Source organism: Phaethon aethereus (assembly GCF_964289735.1).
Source record: "Phaethon aethereus genome assembly, chromosome: 6".
NCBI lineage: Eukaryota > Metazoa > Chordata > Aves > Phaethontiformes > Phaethontidae > Phaethon > Phaethon aethereus.
The window spans coordinates 11217231-11241566 of NC_138580.1; the positions used below are offsets into that span (position 1 = coordinate 11217231).

The following is a 24336-nucleotide window of genomic DNA, read 5'->3' on the forward strand; positions in this document are numbered from 1 at the left end:
GATGTGACCTGCACCCATGTGTTCTGTAGCACATCTGTTCAAGAGCATGGTTGTTCATGTAGTCGGGAAAGGTTCTGGACATTAAAGATAAATAAAACCACATTAAGTGTAGGAGTACCTATAGACTGTTTTTAGTTAGTCACCATGATCAAGTTTCTGTTGTTAAACTAGTGAAAGTGACTTTTGTTGAGGAGTCCAAAAATACAAAGCTTGCTTAGAAGGGGGAACAGGAAACAGAAGCAGCGTGGATACTAAGTCTTTAATTACCTGAAACTACTACAAATGTGTCCAGAAGTGCCTGCTGAATAAAACTCAAGTATTGGTGAAACTAATTATGCCTTGAAATTATTTGGAGTTCAGTAAGTCTAGTTAAACTGTCTTACGAAATTATTTTAGAAATGAGGCTGGAAAATCTGTTAAGTGTTGGTAGTTTTATTAAAATGGTGGTGCCATTCTAAAAATGAAGATAGAAATTCGTTTTCTGAGAATAGATAATGATGATCAAAATCTGGGAAGATCTAAGATTTGGTATTTTCTGATTGCTTTTCTCTCTTTTTCTTTTAATAGCGATCACATGGAAAATATTTACGGCTATTTAATGAAATACACCAATCTTGTCACTGGTTGGCAATATCGGTAAGTCTTTTATGGTGCTTTTTAGTAATGTTGGTCTCTGCAGCATCTAAGTGAACAGGTTTCAGATTTTTTTTTAATAATACTTGGATATCCCTTCTGTTAGGCAAACTTTATGGAAGAGTCTTATGCTTTTCTCAGATTAAGCTAACATGTAGATGAGTAATGTTAAGGCATGAATAAGAAAAATGCATAGGAGATATGAAGCAGTTAACTCATTTGGTGTATGATAACTATGCTTGTATGTGTAAAAAGCATGTACAGCATTATTTTTTTCCTCCTTTTCCATGAGAACTATTGTCTTTTTTCTGATGAGTCTTCAGCTTTATGCCAAATCATGCCATCCATTTTAAAAAAATAATTAAGACTTCTTTACTGAAAATTCAAACTCAAGCAAGTTTTTCCCTTTAGTTCCCCAGGATGTCTGTCTCCCCTGGAATAACTTGCTTTTCTTTGACAGGTGAAACTCTGGTCAGGCTTCCTGCTTCACGCTGTTCCCAGAGCAGCACAATGCAACCAAATTAATATTGGAGAGACAAGTCCTTAGCACACCACACTGCCTAAATTCCTGTACTACCACTGGCATACAGTGACTTGTGTCAATACACTTATTGTTAAACTCAATTGAATAGTTGAAGCACGATGTCCACTTTGATTTTTTTAAAATCTGGAATTGCTTCAGTTTCTCAGTTTTGTATCTCGACTGTTTTGTGTCTGGGGCTGTTTTACCCTTAATTTGTGTAGTCTAAGGATGTATAAAGCCTTAGTGATTCAGGATATTCTTTTAATTCCCAAAATCTTGCCATAGCACTTTTCTGTGGGCACAGCTGTTCTTTTGTGCAATCCCTGGTCACTGAGGAAAAAGTGATAAATTTTGTGCGGTCTTGTTGGGGATGTAACTTGTGTGTTTGGCGTTGTACTGACTCAAGTCTTTAAGTCCCAACCCCATCTGTGCCAACTGGTAATGAAAGCCTTGACTTCTCCCAGTAGAAACCCTGCCCTGTCCCGCATGCCCCACAAAAGAAAGGAAAAGAATGAGCAGATTTTATATGGTGTATTTGCTTTGTTATCGTTACAGATTTTTTGTTTTAAACAATGATGCTGGCCTGCTGGAGTACTTTGTGAATGAGCAGTCTAGACATCTAAAGCCCAGGGGTACCCTGCAGCTAGCTGGAGCTGTAATTTCACCCAGTGATGAAGACTCTCACACCTTTACCGTCAATGCTGCCAGTGGGGAGCAGTATAAACTAAGAGGTAGGACCTAGATTCTTGGGCAGGGGATTCTTCCACTAGAGGACACTCCTGGCTGTCACCTGTGGCTGCTCTGCTGGGCTTGGCAGCAGGTCCAAAGCAAGAAAACTTGTTTAGGGCAGACTGCTGCAGTGAGAATTATGTGAAACTTTCATCCTGCTCTTCAGGTAGGAACTGTCCTCCTTTATAGATGGTTCCATACTCTTTGGATTTGATGACTTTCAGAAGACCATGAACTTAAGATGTGTAGAATGGGGGTTTAATCTTCATGTATAGTGTCCTTAAACTGTACTGATTCAGAGTTTTCTAAATCATTGTAGATAGCAGGACTGTGTTGATGTTTGCACAGAACTACATTATTCCTAATGTTCAATATGTTAGCCTTCTTGTGATGGTTATGGAAGCCCATTCTCTGATTTTGCAGGCTATGGAAATCTGGGCTAATATTCTATTTTTTCCCTTGAAGGCTTGCTGTCAGTATCTAATTCAGGGTACTTTAATTCTAGGAAAATGTTGTTAGCGTAAAATGTGTGTGAGGGGAGTTATTGTTTGTTGAAGTTATTTCTGTGTTACAAAATTAAAAAGAAGTATATGCCACTTATGTTGAACTTTATTTAATGTTATAGCTAATTACTGGTCAGCTGAGCAACTCTTAGATAAAAAATACTTTGTACTGTTGAAGTCTTCTGTCTGTTTTAAAGAATTAAGCGGCCTTTTGCTGATACTTAAAAATATCTTCATATACATAATCATTTTGGTTTGCTTTTATTAGCTACTGATGCTAAAGAACGGCAACACTGGGTTAGCAGGCTACAGATATGCACACAGCATCACACGGAAGCTATTGGAAAGGTATTGTATGATATTTTTGTGGGGAAAAATAACTTAGGCTAGTGATAGAAGTAGTTCTAAATACAACTATCCTTTTATTTAAGACAAATACTACAAAAGGACCCATGGTTGGACTTGACACTTAAGGTCAAGAAACATTTTTCTGAGTAATAGCTGACTTGTAATAGAAATAGGCTTTAGGAATGACACAAATTGAAGTTACTTTGCCTCTGAAGAGCTGAGTGTTCCAGAGCAGGGGCTGACGAGCTGGTGTTTGAATAGGAGGCAGAACTGGAAGATCAGAGTATTAGCCCAGTATTTTTTACAGTGGTTTTGCATTTTTTTTTTTTAATGTATAAGGAAACAAGTCTTCAGTGTTATTGAAGCCCTTCCATTTTGGGAGCTTTCCTTTTATTTTAACTTTTTTTTTTTTTAACTACTCAACAGCCCACAAATACATTTAGGATTAATTCTTGTGTTTGAGATGCAAGTCCTCAACACTCTATCTGAGGCTTGTTTCTTCCAATTGCTAACCATGTGGTGGTTGCAAATATAGTGTATTTTATAGAACCTCCTGATTGCCATAACACCTATTCCGATACCTGAATAAAACCTAGCTTTTAAGACAAGATCAACATCTTGTAGCTGCCTTTGTTCTAAGAGGTAAGTTCAGTGAATAGTTCTAAACAAAATCCCATTCTCTTAAATGTGAGCTCTATCCTTGCAGGATCTGTTAGGAGTTTCTAGTACTGTTGCAGACTGAGGATTAATTTTCAAGTCAGAGAAGTGATACATATTGATCAATCTCATTTCACAGACTGTTCATAATTAGGCTGTAAAACAAGTCAACTGTCAGCAGATCAGCAGATAGCGCAAAGTATTTATTTAGCAGTTGCTACTAATACATTATTAGGGCTTTGTCATCGGTCCTCGCTCTATATAAAAAAAAAGCATTAAACTGTTCTGCTGTATCTTTCAAATTAGAATATTTGCTGGGTTTTAGGAATTAATTGTAAATGTTTCTCAATATGCTTATTTATTCCCTAGAACAACCCTCCTCTGAAATCTCGCAGCTTTTCTCTTGCATCCCAAGGAAGTGCCAACTCTCCTGGCGTGCAAAGAAGACCCAGTCAAAATGCAGTTTCCTTTTTCAGTGTTGGACATCACAGATTGCCAACTGGAAGAAGAGTTCCTATTATGCAGCCAGATCACCTTGTAGATGTTAGAGAGGTTTGTATGCCTTAAATTATGTTACAATCTTTCAAAAGAGCTGTGCTATTATTTGTAGGATTGTGGAGAAACCTCCTATTCTTAGCTTAGGACATGATATTGACAATATATTCAACTATTATTGCATAGCTGTGTGAGGATAAGTAACTTGCCTTGGCTACTAGTGGAAGTATGTGGTGTATTTTCTATGATTTTTGTACTCAGCAATAATATTCTGATGCTCAAGGTAGAATTTTGCATGTTCTCATCCTTGCGGGTCCTAGTACTACGAGTGACAAGGGAATATGCTTAAGGAAGTATAACATCCCATACTATGATACTATAATATCGTATACTGTTTTCTTCCTGTGTCAAGCTATAGAAGAATTGACTAAGCTGTGCTTGTGTCTCGTATGACTAAGGAGAAATTGGTCATGATTGATGTTTAAGAATGCTAATACCACTTTCTGGTATGCTAATTCATGTGGACAAATTGTCTAGGGATGGATGTGATTGAAAAGATAGCAAATTAAAATGAGAAATTCATAAGTATGCTTTTTTCACTGCACGTTCAGGTGTAGTGTGTTTTGGAAAACAACAAATAATTACCTTTCCGTCTTGAATGTCAGAATGGACTGACTGCTAGTTGATTTAACTTGTGAATATTTACAGGGTAGACCATGCACATCTAAAGCTAATATTAAAACAAAATTTATTGCTGACTTATGAACCTGTGTTACTTAGTAGCAGTATTGATATTAATATTTTAATGTTAGCAGTGTAGTGTGATACATTTCTTGGCAAAAATAAGTTTCTAATGGAGGGCTTTTTAATTTGTCAAATAAGAATCTAGTAAGCCTGAATAGTTAGAAATTGAACTTAGATGAACTGGGACAGAAGAATGCTCTTTATTCTGAGTGTCATTAACCTTAAAATATGCGGCTGAGCATTGTGGTTGAGTTCATGGGTGGGAAGCTGTAAATAGGTATTGAAAATACTTTTCCTGGTATGGTATGCTGCCATCATCATTGTTCCTTGCTTTAAACCAAGTGCTGTGGCATAATTATTCAGTAAGCTAGACAAGGCGACTGCCTCTTTAGACCTTAGAAGCTGTGAACCTCTCTGTCCGCAGCAGGCTGTTCTTGCAGATATCTTGCAAAAGGGGAGCTGCTGACATCCTGTTTATATCCTCCAATAACACTAAAGTCTGCTACAGTGCTAATGCAAAGACATGTGAAGTTCTGGCATCCTGTTTTTTATGAGCTGGTTCATCTGCTTTTTCTACTGAAAAAGAAGTTTTTCTTCCAAATTCATTTTAAAACTGAAGCTATACACATAGTTGCTTTTCAGTTTGATTCATGAAGTTACTTTTGTGAGGTAATTCTTACTAGTGTGGTACAACAAGGTATGGCAAACTTAAATAGTATTTGCACTTTCCAACCTATCGCATGAAAAGAGCAACGGTATAGAACACGGCATTAATATTTACAGAATTCATGCTAATAGCTCTCAGCAGTTTTTCTTTCTTTTATCTGTTGTCATATTTTGGTGTTTGAGAAGCTACTTTTAAGTGAGGTAATGTTTCAGAAATGGCTTTTTAACTTTTCAAATGGCAATAGGTCATTCAAAATTTGAGGGAGGAAAGAGGAGAGAGTGTGAGCTGGAGGACTGAAGCAGTGGCTTGCATCCTCTAATTGGGAGTCTCGGTGGAAAGTAAAGTGGAATGGTTTTTCTTAGCATTGCAAAGAGCACAGAAAACTGTTCATGTTCTTTTGTGATTGTTACTTAGTTTGGTGACACAGCATGATTATTTATCAACTTTATTTTTTATCAAAATTTTTGATTTGTACAGATGAAGAATCCTCAGTAATGGTAGCTTTTCTGAATGTCCAAGTTAGTTTGCTTACCTTTTTGAAGCTAAAATGCTTGTTAGATACAATGCCTGTCTCTTCTTTTAAAATTTTATTTTAGATACAGATAAATGACTTAAAATAACAAAGGACAGGTGCATGTCTGTTAACACTTGAGCATAATACAGCTTGAATACTTGGAAATTAATTTTGAAAAGCTGTGGGAGGAAGAGTTTCCCTTCCAAAGGATCTGCTGCGTGATGACTCTTTTTGGATTTTTCCTGTGAACTGCACTGTAGCTGGTTCTTCTGTCAGTCCTGTTCCCTTGTACTTTCCCTTGTTCTTGTCTGAATACATGTCACGCTGCTGACTTGGATACCTTGCAAAACAGAGGATCTAAGAGGATCTTTATGCAGGTTCGTACTAAATGCAGGTGTGTGTATTTGCAAAGTGAGAACTACAGCCTATGTAATTCTGATAGATTTTAAATTTTTAATTGCACTGTTTTTTCTTTCCTGGCACTATTATTCATTTATTTATTTATTTTAAAATCGGAGCGTATAAATAGGAAAAACTTAAGACTGTTCAAAGTGTGTTCTTTCGAAAGGGGAGGTGAGCCTATTTGGACTTCAATGCTCAGTGTAACATGGCTTGTCCTGTTGCCTGACTTGATCCTGAAATAAGGTGCTTGGGTGCTACCACATAGTAAATTACTAAGAGTGAAGATCACAAGAAGGGTTGTGATGATTTGTCAGGTAATTATCTGTGTCTCTTTATTTTTTTTTTTAATCTAGCAGAGTTTTTCAAAATATTGGAGAAAAAACTGCACACAGACATATCATATTCATGACTGAAAGAAAGACAGACGCATATTCTGATGTGCTTGCACAGGCAAGGCTATATAGCTAAGTGTTTTATTAGCTTTCAGCCCTGTCACTCTTGGGACGTGCAAAGGCTGACAGTGCACAGTTAACTCCACTTCCAAAGAGCCAATGCTCTGTAAATTCACACCATGGCATGCTATGTAGTCAAGCCCTAAAACGTTCCAAATACCACATATTGTGAACTTGGGTGAATACGTATTGCCGAAGTATTTATTGCGTAAAGCTTTTAAAGGAGCTCCTGGAAGGGATTGCAGGCAAAGGTACTTGGGGAAAAAAAATAAAATTAAAAAAAAATCCATAAGATACTGCTAGGATTGGTGAATTAAAAAACTAAGCAGTGCCATAGCAGTTAAATGCATGAATGCATCTCAGATTTTTTTTTGAGAAATTCTTCTTCTGCTCTGTTAAATCAATCTGTTGTTACATTTAACTGAACTGCCAGAAGAAGCAATGATCAGAGAGTAGTGCTATCCAGTTACCTTAACACTGTTTATTGTACCTCCCCAGAAGAGGGACTGGCATGTATACAAGTTTGCTTTCATCCCTGTGATTCAAAATTGGGCAATATTTTGCTTCTGTGAGTACAAAGAGAAAAGTATGTAGGTTTTTTGGAAGACCACAGGGTGCTGCTTGATGGCTGGTGTGCTTTGCCACTGTATCTCTTGCAGGCAAATGTGCTGTTGCAGGTTCTGTGATGTAGGGGTGCGTAGCTCTGTCTGAAGGAAGAAAGGAGCTTGGGGCAGAGCAAGAGGGACAATGACACCAGGAAAGCTGTCGTTTGAACACACAATGAAGGTGAAAATTATGCTGATTTTTTTTCCCCCCTCTGCAAAGTAAACAGTGAGGTAGTGAGCCTAAGTGTGGCGGTGCAGTCAATGACAATCCTGTGTGGTTTGAGTCAAACTGAGTGATGCAGGTCTTTTCCTTTAAAGTGCTGGATCTCTTCTTGTAGGGAGTGAAAAGATCTTGATACCCAACAGACAGTGCTTCATAGATCCTCTTCCAGGCTGTGCAGAGCACAGAGCTTAATTACTCCTCACATACAGTATGTGTGGGTTCCCCCCCCCGGCCCTGTCCCCATCAACCAAGCATGAAAGTGTTTGATTTACTGCAGCAAGTATCATGTTCAAATTCCTTCTTGCTTTTTTTTGAAGTCACTTTGATATTCTTTTGCTTGTTAATACGGTGCCATGTATTGCTGTGGGAATTTCATCATGCATTTAACGACTCTTCAGTAGCTGCATCGAGAAAAAAAAAAAGTATAGCTAACTTTACATACATCTCTTACCTTGTAGCTTTATTAGTGTCATAAAATCATTTGGGATCCTCTGTGTGCACAGCTAAACACGTATCGCACAACACACTTCCGTCACCTGATAAATGACTGTTTTGTTTGACAGATGATGTCTCAGGCTGAGGGCCAGCAGAGAGACTTGATCAGGAGCATAGAATGCCTTCCTGTCTCTGGTCACCTTACATCCTTGGATCAAGACCTGTTAATGCTGAAAGCAACTTCCATGGCAACCATGAACTGCTTAAATGACTGTTTCCATATTCTCCAGTTACAACATGCTTCTCAACAAAAGGGATCCTTACCAGCAGGTGGGTATAGATGCTCACAAAGAGCAGAACCCTATAACAAACACACATCCTTTCCTTCGTGCAAAAATACTTGTTGCAGTAAATCCAGTTTCACACGGGTAGAGAGAACTGCTGGCTGCCTGGTTTCTTGTGAGTTTCTCTAGAGTCTGACTTCTGGTGTTGGGTAGAACTCCCATGCATATTGTTTGTTTTGTTTTTTAAAATTGTTTTTTCTATTCTATCAAGAAGTCTCTGGCAGCAGCTGTATAAATAACATGTAATTGTTGGGAGCATCTCAGAACAGAATAAAGTACATAAGATACCACAACAAGAAGGCTGCCTTCAGGATGTAACTGGCTGCTCAGGAACAGTAATAGTGGATGGGGACTTCTATGGGATTGCGTATTCCAGGATATGTGGTGTCCAGTACAGCTCTGTCAAATGTCATGCTTTTTTTTGTGCACTAAGTACCTATTAGAAGCATTTACATGTGTGTAGCTTTCACTTCTAGTTAGGCATTTAAATACAAAGCTTTACATTTGCACAGGTTATTAATACTGTTTGTATATCAGTATTCTTATTCTGAGTTAACATCCTAGTCTAAAACATGGGCTAAGCATTGCGTTCCATTCTGAGGCCAAAACAGACTTGTAAGCAAATGCAAATTGGTTAAAGGTGTTAACCGCCCCCCCCCAAATCTTTTCAACCCACCAAACTGCAAACAAACAAAAAGCCCCCACAAACCCCGCTGCTAATGGGTATGGAATAACATGCTTTCACATACACCAGACAAATATGTTGCTATGTCGTAGGTGCTTACCGGAAGCGTTCCACCTAATTTGCGTGCAGCGTATGGAACCGAATTTGTGCTTTCCTGTTTGTGAATTCTTTTGCATCTTACTCTGATGTTTTTTTTTTTTCCCCCATGTATTTACTTTGTGGCTTTTTGTGAGCAAAAAGCTTTTGAGGATTTTCAAATGCTTCTCTTATACAACAGATATAGTAGATATGGTAAGTATGTAACAAAGTACACTCATAAGTTGTCTCCTACCTTATCTTTCCCATATTCCTATCATATTTGTGGTACTTGCTTTGCCAGTGCATATTATTTCGGAGCTGTAATTAGTTTAGCTTCTAAGATGAAAACAGATGTTGTATAAAAGTTTTAAAACGATATAAAAAGTTTGTGATTTTTAAATCATCACAGGCGTTAAAAGAATATGTGAACAGGATGAATTAACTTTTTTGCTACATTTAAGTTCAAAATTTAATTTTAAAAATTAAAAACTGGATTGCACCTCTGCAAATCTTTGTCTGAACTCCAAAGTTACTCACACTGAAAGAACTTCCTATTCCCTGTGAATTTTTTTAACTATTGATGCGTAACTGTGGGAGGTGCACATAAGTCTTTTTGTTTTGGCATTTTTGTGCGTGTGCTACTAAGGTGGAGTTTTTTTTGACCTGTTACTATATCTGGGGAAATAAGTAGGATCCAATGAGCACCACTGGAATAACTTATGAAGAAGATAAGGGTTTTTTTTTGATAAGTGTTTTTGTTGTTTTTTAAATTTTTAGACTATGCAGGGAAAAGCTCAAGTCATCTGACTGCTATTCAGTTAGTATCTTATTTTAAGTTAAAATCTTAATTAATGGCAAAATCTGAAAACACTGTTTGAAGATGTCCAAATCTTGAAGATTTCTGGTGATATTGTAGAGAGAATGATGGAGAGGGGAGTAGCAGCAGATTGGATGATGCATTACTGGGGCCAGAGTTACAAACAGACCATTTAAAAGAATGTGTGTGCCTTTCTGCAGCCTTCCACTCTCCCACTGGTGTGACCTTTCTAGAGACACTGTAATACAGCTGTTCCTTTCAAGGATTGTGAAGAATTTTTTTCTGAAGTCTATTTAACTTAGATTTTCCCCACACACTCAGGAGGGATACTTATCCTTCTTGTTCAACTGGTGGAGTATTTTTGGTAGGCTTCAGAAGTTGATATGGAAAGGAAAAGGGTTGTTCTTAATTCAAATGCTGCAGGAGACACTTCTATATTTATGTGTAGGAAAATATAAAATGATTATTGGAAAAAAATCTTGAATGCAGACTGGTCTATCTAATAAAATATAAATAATAAAATATATCCAGGTACTGTTTGATCTTCCTAGGATCATAAAGGCAGGTCAGCATACTTCAGCTAGATATGAGTGAGAGGCAGCAAGAAGTGATGATGAAGAGGAGACTTGTCTAACAGAACATAAATTGAAACACGAAGTAGAAAAAAGTATTTTTAGGTCTGGTAAAGTGGTACTTGACTGCTAAGAATGTTTTGGGCAAGTGCTTGCCCAGCTTAAAAAAACAAGGATTAGAAATTACATAAGAGTGCCAGTTTGCCATAAATTGTTCAAAGAAAAAAAAAAAATCAACAGAAGAGTGAAAATATTGTCCCAACTGCATCAAGGTATACTATAAATGACAGGCTTAAAGTGAACAAGAGAGTTGCAGCTATTGACTTGAATTTAGGAAATGTTAACAGTGGTGAAATGATGTACTGAATTAAAAAAAAACACAACCCACTTTGTTATCATAAAGGCGAATTGCAACAACATTCTGCAACTCTTGAAGAAAAATGTTGAGTGTGAAGACTATAGACTCTGAGAGGTCTGTGTTGTAGCAGAGGGGAAGTGCTGACAGCTGTTTAAAAAAAAAAAAAAAGGTGAAGACTTTTTGGGGAGGAGGAGGTCACAAGTAAAGAGAATAGCTTGTGCTACCTGAAATAGTCAAGAGCAGATTTGAATATGCTCTTCCAGTTGAAGAGAAGCACTAGTGTGATATCCTGTCCATTCACAAAGATTAAAATGCAACTGGTAGCTCAAATCAGTTTAAAAAAACCTCCTAGAATTGAACAGTGAAAATTAAACAGAACTTAATAATAAATAAGGTTATTTTAGAAGTAACTGATAGGGAGTGTAAAAGGGAGGCTACTTGTTAAATTCAAGCTAATATGAGCATGGATTAAATGCATCCTTGAACATGCAATTAGAGATTATTGTGTTGAAAGTTACAGCTCAGAAAGCAGTTACTGTTCATGAAGATGTTTCAAAGATGAGTAAAACCTTTTCAAAAAGGTAAGCGTGACAGTGACATTCTGAGCATCTTATTTTTTTACCTCTCTGAAACTTCTATTTAAATAGCTTAAACTGCTGAGGGATTCTTGTTTCTTACTGTGCAATGGAATAATGAATAATAGATTTGATGAAAATAAACTGTCTTGCTGTGGAAAAAGTTGTCTTGTCCCATTAGTAAAGCTGGATTTTTTTTCCTGCCCCAGTATTTTCCTGGTGGAAATGCTGCTGTTTGTCTGAATTAAGTTTACTCTGCTTGTTGTGGTTGAGGATGTGACCAGGTAAGAGAGGTCTGGAAATAAAGAATTGTCTATCATATAGGAAGAGACAGCAGACACGTCGGTGTAGTTTCCTAAGCATGGGAAACTGCTGGGGGGTGGTAGAAATCCAAGTTTCCTAATTTCTGTGTTTGCAACTCAATCAAGATTGTTTTTCAGTTTGTGTATTCTTCAGTAAAAACTGATTGGAGTCACTTGCACATTTATTAGCCTTTGAAAAAGAATGGAACATTTGTATTTTTAATGAGGAACCTGATCCGTTCTGATAAATTAGCTGGGAGTAACTAGAGATGCTGGAATCATCAAGTGGGTAATAGTTTTCCAAGCCCTGCAGCATTTTTTTTTTTTAAGCAACTATTATTTATTCAACAGCCTGTGCTTGCCGCCTTTGCTGCTGAGAAAAGACAAGTACCCTCTCCAGAGAAAACACTGGCAACAAAACTTTTTCTGCTTTAGCTCTTTTTAGTCTAGAACGGAACGGAGGGGTTTGGATTGTTTTTTTTGGTACCAGTTAAAGAAAATTGTAAGCGTTACTTAACATTCCTGTGATACTGGGATCTTCCCGTAGTGTCTGATTACACCTTTCATGACACCAACTACTTTCTCCAGTCCAAGTTGCATGTATTACCGCTCGCCAATCGCCGTGTTTGTGCTAATGATCACTGAAGGTGGTGTCTCATTGCACCACCTTTGTTTAGTGGCTGCTGAAGGGATTGGCTGCAGGAGGAATTGGCTGCTTTCAGTTTATTCCTTAAAAAAAAGCTCTTTTGTGAAAACTGCTATTTACTGATCTTCCAGAGGATGAGCAAGTTTCAGCGCAAACTTTCTTTTGCTTCAGGAACGACGATCAGTTGGTTGGAACCGAAGATATCTCTGGCAAACCACTTCAAAAATGGAGCGGCTCAGAATTTCCCAGCAGAGATAAACAAGCCAGCATCTGTCAGAGAAGAGCAGTCCATTGCAGAGGCCTGCCAGCTAACAAGGGTAAGGTAATGTGAGCATCCCATTTCTGTGGGGAATTTTGAAGAATATCTGAAAATGTGTCAATCATATTATGTAAAAATGATTTAATGTCATGTCAGTTCTTCTCACACTTTCTGATTAGCTGTGTTGCAGGAGGAGTGAGTACAGTTGCAGCAAATGAAACTTTCTACCTTGCTTTTTCAATACATTTTTGCTGCTTTCTGTAACTAGCTGTCAAGTGGAGAGAGCCAGTTGAGATGGTAATGCAAGGTGTTGAAATAGGCAGTATTCCCTTGCATTTTGATCTAAAACAAGTGGATACTGAAGTGCAAAAAACTTAACTGGAATTCCTGATACTCTCAAAATAGGCCCAAGAAGAACTGCCTGAGCAGACAAAACCAAAATTGCCGGTTTCCAGCTATTAAATCTCCCTGTCTGTCTTTTCTAGCTCTTGCTGGATCTGTTTTTCTTAATCTGAGCAACTCTTATCACTTGACTTCAGGATGGCTTAATGTATTTGAAATACATCCACAGTCTGTGTCATTATAACTGTCAAAATTGATTTGAAGTGCAAAATACTGAAGTAAAAAGCCAGCAGGGATTATGATGTAGAACATGTTTTCCTCACTAAGCTAGAAAATCATAATTGCATTCTTTTTATACTAGTTGGTTTCACACAGGTGTTCGGATGAGACTGTATCGCTGTGAAAAAATAATGTGCTGTTGTATATCTCTGCAACAGCACTGTGCAATCTTATAGCAAAATCAAAATGGAAAAGGTTTTTTTCAGTTGCTATAGTTTACAGATTTTTAAATGGATCAGAGTAGGGCAGCTGCTCCAGGACAAAGGGCTGTGCTTAGGCAGACACGTATTGCTGCCTTCCTGTGGCATTCAGTGCCTCTCCCCTCTGCATCTGCCTCCCTCCAGCTGTTTGCCCCTGGAGGATGCTGCTCAGAGCCCAAGGAATACCACCGTCCCTTCCACCTGAAGCATCTGACTTTCTTCTTGTGGGGTGATGGTTCTTAAAACAGTGCTTGCGGGGACGCAATTGTTAAAATGGGGCTCATGTAATTTCTGCTAGTCTGTCTGGGTGCTTTAGTTATACTTGTGTGTGTGTGTATGTGTGGTTTTTTTGTTCTTTATAAAACTACTCCAAGTTACTTTTCCTTTTTCCTTTGCTGTTATAAATTGGCACTAGCAGCAACATTGATACTGCTTGTGAAGACTTGCCGGAGGATATGTTAATAGCTTGTCATTGGGCATAACAGTAAGCAAATAACTAGGAACTACCACTTGCTACAGCCTTTGGAGTAATGATGGCAACACTGGAAAGCCTGAAGTAGTGTGGAGGTGGAGGGATGTGGTTGGAATTTCTGCTAGCTTTTGCTTCACTATTTTGGTGTATGTGTTAGATGCTTGACATTCTGCTAGCTCACAAAACTTAGAGGAAAACAGATCATATTTGCTTTTAAGTTTCCCTGCCCCGACCCATGTGAGAGATGGTAAAAATCTTAGCCTGAATCCTCTGGATGAAATCTGCACCGAGTTATCTTAGTGTCCCTTTAAATTCTTCAGCTGTTGTTTGTCTTGGGGGTAGATTCCATTGTGTAGTTCTCTGCAGGGGTTTATTTAGTCTTTTTTTCATATGTGGATAGTTAAATACCAGTATGAAGTCCTTTTTGGATATTGTCTGGCCAGTCACAACTTTGAGCTGATGGTTATGGCTCTTCTCCCAGGAACCTGAAGAAATAAATCCAGATGAGGAGCTGGAGGATATCTGTGATGATAAAGAAGATGATCTAGGAGCAGTAGAAGAACAGCGCAGCGTTATCTTGCATCTCTTGTCTCAGCTGAAACTGGGCATGGACTTAACAAGAGTAAGTAACTGAAGCGTGAAGTCTGGCTACAGTAGAAGTGAAGTGCCATTTTAAACTCAACTCCTGTATTGAACAGTATAGAGTTTAATATGAAATTGTGGCCTGTAACAACTTCAGGTCCCAAGATCCGATGTCCCAGTTTGAGGCAGGTTTTAAGTGAAACGTGCTGAGGGAGTGGGTTTTCTTTAATGCAGCTGGCCATATCTGTTCTATTACACTTTCTTTGTGTTTTCTACTATGTTTTTGTTTGCTTTCCTATAATGGCCTGTTTTCTTTCCTGTGTTTGCACCTTACTCTTTCCATGCTGTTTTCTTCAACTTTCTCATATTTTTGTCTTTCTGCTTTCCTTCCATAACATTTTTTCTCTCTTGATAATGCCTTTACACGCAACTTGCATAACCTTACACCTGCGTTTATGCTGCTTCTGAAAAGAAGTTTTCTTTTGGTTCCCCATTATCTATCTGATATCTGTCTATCAGATGTCTGTTCACACCTCTCTGTCCTATTCTCGTTTCTGTGTTTGCTCACAGCTATAGCAAGCAGGAACAAAGTTATACTGGAGAGAATTGGGTTTGACACTTCAGTGCAGATCTCAAAAGCAAGCAGCTTTGAAAAATTAACACTCAGTTGCTACTAGACAACTTGGGCAGCAAATCTGGGAGAATCAGGCTGCAACTAGTTTATGTTCAATTCACTCCTGTAAACACATCTTACCATAAGCACTAGACACTTTTAAAGAAAAAATGGATTTTACAGTGGCATGGAATGAAGAAAACACTCTCTTTCTTGGAATTATGGATTATAATTTGTTTTTCAAGCTATGTTTTTTGAGCACTAGCTACTTGGCTACTAGAAACACTTGTATTGTTGAGCTTATATTTCACAATTAGGGAAAAAAAAAAAAGGTGGTATGCACAGGCCCTGCTGCCTGTGGGCCAAACTGAAACCCCTGCTGCTTAATCAGGAATTCATTAAGTCAGTATTTCACTTATATTGAAGATTGGATTTGGTCTGTCTTTTTCTCTTAGTTGGAACTAATTGTCAAGTCTGTCTACCAGTTGTGACTTCTGGCTGCATGTGTAGAATTGTCTTTAGTTCAGAGCAGGCAAAGCATTGAAATGCAACAAGCCTGACTTCAAAACAGGTAATGAAGTTCTTAGAATCTCCCTTAACTTTAAATGTCAGGGCACTGAAGTGAAGAGCAACTTTAATATTCCATGTTGGTGTTGCAACAACATGGCAAGTGTATTCAGCTTAACTTGTATATCTATTAAGAGTCCTGTATCTGTGCTCTACCTCTTTGAATGCAGCAGATTTAAATGGACTTGATCTCATGGTTGAGACACCCTGTTGCTCTTTACAACAATTGTTTACATGAGGTTAGTTGCCACTACAGGGAAGGAAAAGACTGATGATACCCGCAGTCTCTTACTCTACAGTATTGCTCTTGGCCCAGCAAAGGACAGGACTGCTGTTTTTTACAGTGGTAAATATAGCTGGGAAAGTATAAGGTACTCTGCTCAGAGGAGAGTATCAACCTATACTATGTTATTTCTCATAGATGCTTCTCCTAGTTGCTGTGGTGAGAGACTCTGCAGGCTCTCAAGAGCACTGGCATAGCTTGCCTGCTTTTCTCTCCATTAGACAAAACTTTTTCTAATTTCTGCTCTGAACCTTCCTTGCTATAGGTTTGAGCTCGTTCCAGCTTGTTTTCTCCTCCACAAACGTGTGGAACACATTATCTCTTTCCATCTCTCTTCTGTTTTTTGAGGGATGCTTAATCCCTTTCAACCTCTTTAGTCCTAACAGAATCATAGAAAAGTTTGGGTTGGAAGGGACCTTTAAAGGTCATTTAGTCCAAGCCCCCTGCAATGAGCAGGGACATCTGCAACTAGAGCAGGTTGCTCAGAGCCCTCTCCAACCTGACCTGGAATGTTTCCAGGGATGGGGCATCTACAACCTCTCTGGGCAACCCGTCACTTCATTTAATTTTGTCTCTGGACAATTTCATTCCTACTGGGGAATAAAACAATATACTGTAGTGCTATGTAGTGTATATATATGTATATAGTGCTATGTAAATATAGATTAACTGACAATAGTTGGGCTTTTTTCTCCTTGTAAATTACTTTTCTGGGACCTCTTATCACTGTATTTTGCTCACATCTTAGAAGAAGGACAAGAAAGTTCAGTCTGAAAGTGTGGTGTCTGAAATGGGACAGAATCCTCCACATGAGAACTACCCTTTATAAAAATGCCTTTCTCCTTTTTTTACTTACTAGAGCTTTCTGGGTTTTCTTTTATTTCAGGTGGTTCTTCCCACTTTTATTTTAGAGAAGCGGTCGTTGTTAGAGATGTATGCGGACTTTATGTCCCATCCCGATCTCTTCATTGCGATCACAAATGGCACTACCCCTGAGGAGAGGATGATCCGCTTTGTTGAGTATTATCTCACTTCATTTCATGAAGGTCGCAAAGGAGCTATTGCAAAGAAACCATACAATCCAATCATTGGGGAAACGTTTCATTGCTCCTGGAGGATGCCGAAGAGCGACGTAACCACTGATGCTGGCAGTAACTTCTCTGCTTACTCCCCCTCAGAGCAAGTAACTCTGTCCAAAGATCTGGAAAGCCAAACAGATCTGGACTACTATACAGTAAAATTTGTAGCTGAGCAAGTGTCCCACCATCCTCCTGTCTCAGGGTTTTATGCTGAATGTGTAGAGAGGAAGATGTGTGTCAATGCCCATGTCTGGACAAAAAGTAAATTCTTAGGAATGTCAATAGGAGTGACGATGGTTGGTGAGGGTAAGTGTAACTTCTGTCCTTTATTTGTTTTAGAAAGTTCTTAAAATACTAGTTTGAGATGAAATTTGATGTTGTATGCCTCTGGCAGAAATGCAGATGAGTACTGCTCAGTAGTTTTCTTTCAAAGACTTTTCAAAAAAATTTGCTTGCAGACATGTCAGCTGCTATTGTGGGTTTTCAGATTTATTTTTTTAATGTACTTTTGTTTTTCTTCTAATATCTGTGATCTGTAAACCTGAGTGTATAGTCATTCAGTGATTTCTTACTTTACTGTTTACAAAGTACAGAAGATACAAGTTCTCATTATAGACATCAAGAAGAAGAAAAACTCAATAGGCTTATGCTTTGCCAAAAATGAGGATTATATTTGGAAATAAAATTTTGACTTTTAAACGAAAGGGCAGTTGCTGTAATTGGAAACATTCATAAATACCAGTTTACAAGCATCGAACAAACCGATTTGCATCAGGCATTTATTAAATCGGAGTGGTGGTGTTCAATTTGGTTCTGTTGCACTTATTAAAACCTGCACAGTAAGATACATTTTAGCTACAGAAATTGGATCCTTTAGGGACAGAGAAGAGTAACTGCCCTTAAACTGTAATTCTCCTTTAACACTAGTCTTTACAGCAAGATATGAGACAGCATCTCCTATTCTGTGTCCCGTGTGTATTGCCCAGCAACAGGGGATTCCAGGCATTTGCATGTAAACTACATACTGGACAAGGGAATGATCATGGCAGGGGATGTGGAAGGCACATCTTGATGCTTTGGCTGTACTAGGTAATTTCTGAAATTAATAACTCCTCTAGGGCATTTCTGAAATCATGTCACAGAATTTCTCCTGTTTGTCATACTTATGTCAGATGCACAGCGATATGTGCTACAGAGGCATGGGTTGATGCAGACAGCAGTCAGTTGTCATACTATGTTCTTGTAACAGCAAGAGGTAGACCTTGTGGGGTGTTTTTTTAATAGGAATCAAATCCACGCATCTTAAAATTCAAAGAAAAATTCTATTTTTTCATGAGATTCTGGACATGTATTGCAAAAGCTGCTGTCAGGGAAGAGTTGGGTTTATCGTGGCAGAGAGGTGCGGCAAAGAGGTTTGAGGCTGCTACCTGCCTTCAGATAGGGTAGGATGTGTTACAGGGAGGCAAAACAGAACAAGAGTATTTATGAGCCTTCCTCAGGATCTGTAGTTCAGGGCGTTCATTCATTATTACATTTGGCAGCATAAGTCTTGTGTTGTCATGCTCCAGAACCATAAAAAGAGAGTGACCAGCCCTTTTACATACTACTGCAAAGTATATTGCACAGTATTGTACCTTATGGAGCAATATTATTAGGATAAATGTTTTTTCCCAAAAGAAACATAAATGCATGTTACTCAGGTTAGTAATTTCAGGAAAATGTTTCTATCTAAAATCTGTAATAAATGTTATTTTCATGGATTTGTGGTGGGGTTTTTTGTGTGTGTGAGGGACTATGAGGAAAAGTAGTCAGGTATAGTAGTGGATATCTGTTTCAAGAACTCATTTGGTCTTTTCTAAAAAGGTTCTGATTTAGGGATTCTTTTTTTGCTTCACACAGGTCTCTTAAGTCTTTTGGAACATGGGGAAGAATACACGTTCTCTCTGCCCTGTGCGTATGCTCGGTCAATTTTAACTGTTCCCTGGGTAGAACTGGGAGGAAAAGTCAACATTAACTGTGTGAAGACTGGGTATTCTGCAAGTATTAACTTTCACACCAAGCCCTTCTACGGTGGCAAATTGCATCGGTGAGAACGCTTTTTTCCCCCTATTTTTCCCGCATAGTCTGTACTCTAGAACTGTAGTAGCTGTGTAACTCCCCTGTTCTGTGTGCAGAATAATGCTTATTTGATAGTCTTGAGAAAACATATTTTTTCCTGCTCATATAAACCTGAAGTATTATGAGCTCTTAAACAATATCATAGCTAGACAACTGCAGCTCATGTGATCATCAAGGAAGAATGAGGTTGCGTTTTAAAGACAGTAAGGAAATTCCATGTTTGTCTGACTCTGTTCAAACCACTGGGAAAACAGAGCTCCTGGCTTTTATTCCTGACTGCCAGAGGTTCTCCTATTTCTGCTAGAAGCTATTTTGCTCTTTGAAATGAGGTTGACCTTGCTATCTTAAAGGGTTGCATGTTGTTTGCAACACGCATTGTAGTTGCACTGCAGGGAACATCAATAAATAGTCTTCTGCTATTTATTGGTCTTAGGATTTCTGTATAAGACATACAGGACTATCAAGTTTCAGCAACCTATTTACTCTAGGTAAAAGTCCCTGTTTTAAAGATGGTAATACCGGTAGTGGCAATTCTTCATGCGCATGCATGTTTAAAAACTAAGAGGTAAAAGAAAGAAGATCCAGGGGAAGTTTGCTTGGGGTTACTTCTAGCAGATACTAGGAAGTGTCTGCACACTTGGTGCAAAAGCTCTTGAAACTCATTAACACCGATGGTTTTAGACATGTTGTAGTAAGACTGCTGCAGATCAGCCTTGTGCTAATATAGAGATGGTGAATTGAGGAAGGAGAAAATTAAGTAGTAGGTCACACAAAGAATGTCTTATTCAGCGTATTTTGCTCTTAGCTGTTTACTGGACAGTGCTTGTTTAAACCTATCGTAGATGAAAGGTGTTAGAGGTAATAATGAAATATGCAATAGCCTAGAACATCACAACTTCTTAAATGTGGGTTGCTCTAATAGGTTGCAAAAAAAAAATCAGCACTCTTCTCTAAATCACTTTTCCTGAAACAGTAGGGTAAGCCTGTATTTATTGCTAAAATTGTGTTTATTGCTATTTGTGTCTCTGAAATCAGTCACAGATGTAGAGGCTTTTTAAAGACGGAGCTGTTCAAGGTACGGTTAACTATTGAAAATCTGACATGGTGATGATTGGACATTGCCCAAAGAATCTCTTGATGGGGAAGCAGTAGTGTTGTCATGGTTACACAGAGCGCAAGTGAGTTGCTATGGCAATGTTATAGATTTCTTTTTTGTGTAGTGACCCTTGTTGTTAGACCTCAGCTGGATATTGGCTCCTTGGTTCTATATCACTTCAACTTGATGAAATAGAAGATGATGATAACAAAGAGCTAGGCATATATCAATCATGCCAAGCTTACAAATAAATGCTAGCAGATTTTTATCACTGATACCAGTTCAGGCAGATATTATGATCTGCAGTGCTGGGAATGGTTGCGTGCCACAGAGCAATGCAACTTGAAGAAATACAGGCTGCAAGGAAAGTTTAATGTGGTAGCTTGATACTGCACCTTAGTAGTGAGTGATACAACTTTAAGCTGAGCAGAGACAGTAATTTTGTGATTGACATTAAAATAGTGGATACCAGTATTGTATTGTAACCACATAGCACTTGGAAAAATTAAGCTTTTAAACTTGTGAAGGTGTAACTGCAAAGTCCGAACGGGCTGGTCTCTGGCATTCAGTCTGTTCAGAGGTCTCTTGGGAGGAGGACAGGGACTCCACCAGGTGTAACAGCTTGGATGAGGTGTGGAAGTCACAGGATGAAAAAGCAGCACAAAATGAAGGCTCCTTGCTTGTTGCCTACTCTTTCAGTTGTTTTTGAAAACTGTTAGCACTTGTAAACTTCCACAAAAAAAGCTCAATAGTTGAATGTAAATGTACTTTTATTTCTCATGTTGCTCCAACTCTGGCCTGTTTTCCTGAATGAAACTTAATTTTTTGTTATAGAAAACTGTGCCTGAGCAGCAAATACTTATCAGTCTGGATTTTTTGGAAGATCTTTCTAATACAGTTAAATTAGATTTGAGCTGCTGGACCATGATGTGGCTCCAGCTGCCTCCCGCATGTGCAAGATGTGGCGGAAACCCTGGCTGCTGCCTCCCGCTCCGAGGCAGCTGCGAGCTTTCCCTGCTTACCCTGGGGATTCCTCGCAGGTCTGATTTGACTGGCATCCAGTATCTCTGTGCTGGAAGGTCTGGCCTGTGGTACTCGTTTGATACGTCGCCTGAGAAATTAATTTCTCTGTTTTGGTGCCAGCCTCGGAGGGGGAGATGCAGACACAGCTGGAAACGACCGGTGCATGTGGAAGAAGGGAAGTGGCATCTATGTGTCCTGTGCTCCCTTCTTCCTCAGAGTGTGGCACCGTGCAGTCAGCGTGGGCAAGGTGGGAGCACAGAAGTTCTGCTTTCTGCTCTTCTGTATGCAGTTGCTCAAAGGAAATAAGAGCAAACCAGTGGTGTGCAAGTTAGCTATTATTAGCTGCACGTAATGTTACATCTCCTTTCATACTTACATGTACTTTGTGTGAGCGCTGATGAAATGTGGAAAGGGGAGGTGGAGAGTGGTGTGTTGTGGAGAGCTTGTGCACAGGTAATTGGAGTTTAATTGGAGCTGGAGATAGTGTCCTTTGTGAATCCTGCAGCACCTTACAAGGGAGAATGTCTCAAGTCTTGTTTGCATGGTGTGCAGACCTTTTTGTTTCTTCTTTCTAGGAGAAAAGTTCTGTTTGAGGGTGGTAATTTGCTTGCCTAGCAATGCTCCGTAAGCTTCCATTCCTTGATTCAGGATGAAGTTAGTGTCAGGAGGTCTTTGGACAGGTCCTGATGTTGAGAAGAAAAATATGCATCAGTGTGTGTAATTATGGTGCTACTTGAGCATCTGTGCAAGACTTTCTAATACACAATGTTTCATTCAAAGACATTTTTAGTATCTTATTATTGGCAGAGGTTTCTGTGGAAGAGACGGGAAAGAAAAGCACTTCTCCTGATTCCTAGTTTTCTACCTTGCTTTCTGCCTTTGTGTGTCTGCTGCTTGTTGGAGTGACGTAAAAGTGGACCACACTGGTCTCAATGGAGAACATCGAGCCATAAAAGATGGGAGATAAAGTGCCAGCAGGTAGTGAGATACATTCTTGCTAGAAAGTTTAATTTTTATTTTTTAAGTCTGAACGACGTATCTGATGTGATGTTTCAAGTGGAGATGATAACTACTTGTCATATGTGAACCAGCCTGTGTTAGTTTCTTTTTCAATTCCATTAAAAGGTTTGAAACAAGTGTAAGCTGAAGCCAAAAACGGAGTTTTCTGGGTAACATGAAGAGAACTGGAGCAATGAGTTAAAGTCACTTTGCTCTTTGAGCTTCTCCATGCAAATGCAATTCAAGTAACTAACATTTTTCAAGACAGTGTGACAAGTTTGCAAACTTATTCAGAACTGAGTGATTATGCAAGGAATAGTCCTCAGGTGTCTTCAGCCATGGCCTTTAAAAAATAAATTGCTTTCCTAGAGTCACAGGTGAAGTGAAGCAGAACATGACGAACACAGTGGTGTGCAGAGTGCAGGGGGAGTGGAACAGCGTGCTTGAGTTCACCTACAGCAATGGGGAGACAAAATATGTGGACTTGACAAAGCTGTCTGTGACAAGAAAACGAGTCCGGCCCCTTGAGAAACAAGGACCATTTGAATCTAGGTAGAGTATGTGTTTACTATTGTCTGACCCTTTTTGTCCAAAGCAGTTTGGTGAATGCCTTAGGAAAACCTGCAAATGTAGATATTATTTGTGGATAGTGCGTAGTGGCAGTGATCTAAGTTTTTTATTTTTTTAAAAACAAAAACAAGTGCGTAATAAAAAATGCAAAAAACAAGTGCAGGCCCATGGTTGTTTATCTTGTCTCTCTTATTCATCACAGAGTTGTCTTACAAGTTCATAAAGTGCCTGCTAGAACAGAGCCTTCTTAGTTGTTTTGTTTTTAACCATCAGCTACATAGTGGGGCAGCTCCTGACAAGGGAGGTCCTCACAAGAAACTGCTTGTTGAATAACACTTCCACAAACAGACGACTGGCACAGCCAAAACCTTGGAGCCATTCCTATCTGCTCCTAGTTGCTAGCATAGCTGCAAGATTCTGCCCCGAGCCCTTCCACCTGCGCTGCACCGTGGTGCTCTGACCTGGGCTGGTTTGTCATGTATAAGTGGAGGGAATGCTCCGGTTCTGAAAGAACTGCGTATGGTGATCCAGTAGTTCGAGGTGGCAGGCTGAGAAAACTTTTGAGAAGTAAAGTTAACAATTTGTTTTGTAGGAGGCTGTGGCAGCATGTAACAGAGTCTCTGCGGGATGGAGACATCGATAAGGCTACAGAGCACAAGCGAGCCCTTGAAGAAAGACAGAGGAATGAAGAGAGGATTCGTGCTGAAACAGAAGCACCTTGGTGTACTAAATACTTCCTTAAAGAAGTAAGTTCCCAAGCAGTTAGCTGTTGATGAAGGCAGAGCTACAAGGAAAGCGGGTGTACATACGGGTCCGTGTCCTGTCAGAATATTTGGCCTTAGATCCTACAGTTTAGCTCCATGGGATCCATAGGAGTAAGGTGACATAAGCACTCCCAAACATGTAAAGGTGTGTCTTTACCTTTCGTTTCCCAAACACTTTGATTTTGTGATTTCCTTGCAACAAAATGCTTGCTTTGTGTTCCGGTTTCTTTTACTAAGCGCTTCCTCATGGCACATGGGAAACAGCTTTACATGTACACATGTAAGTAGGCTGTAACAGTAAATACCCAAAGAAAATAATGAGTAGTACTAATTTTGTTTGTTGCGTGCATATGGACCCAAGATATTACTGTTAACAAGAAGGAATGCGAGTTCATGCTCAACTTGTAACATACAAGAACAAAAAGAGTTCTATTTTGGATGGAACTTATTTGTTCAATGGCTTAACCTGTATTTCAAGAATGGTAATAATATAGTAAGACTTAAAGTGAACTGTAGCCTGCCCGGGAAGACTGGGCATTGTCAGTATGATAATGTTGAAATAGGCTTTCCTTGTGATCTAGATAATGAGACCCTGCTTGTGTAGAGAGTTGCTTTGAGCCCCTTCCAAGATGAGAGGACTCAACTAAAATTTATGCTGTAGTAGTTTATTAGTTTAGTAGGTTTAGGCTAAAAAGGTTTTTTTCCTTGCATTTCCTCCACTTTTGTTTTTTAGAGTTCAGGACTGTCGGTTAGCTGCAATAAAGTTTTTTTGTTCTCTAAAAC

General features: G+C 39.0%; 1 protein-coding gene across 1 annotated transcript in view; it reads left to right on the plus strand.

Annotated features, from left to right (window-relative positions):
* Nucleotides 1–24336, plus strand: part of OSBPL11 (oxysterol binding protein like 11) — a 41016-nt gene that overhangs the window by 15737 nt on the left and 943 nt on the right. Inside the window, exons 2-12 of the mRNA XM_082001599.1 lie at nt 568–636; nt 1712–1887; nt 2657–2736; nt 3763–3945; nt 8059–8260; nt 12479–12624; nt 14341–14481; nt 16791–17289; nt 18883–19069; nt 22589–22771; nt 23382–23535. Coding sequence (XP_081857725.1) covers nt 568–636; nt 1712–1887; nt 2657–2736; nt 3763–3945; nt 8059–8260; nt 12479–12624; nt 14341–14481; nt 16791–17289; nt 18883–19069; nt 22589–22771; nt 23382–23535 — 2020 coding nt within the window. The remainder of the gene's footprint in view (nt 1–567; nt 637–1711; nt 1888–2656; nt 2737–3762; nt 3946–8058; nt 8261–12478; nt 12625–14340; nt 14482–16790; nt 17290–18882; nt 19070–22588; nt 22772–23381; nt 23536–24336) is intronic.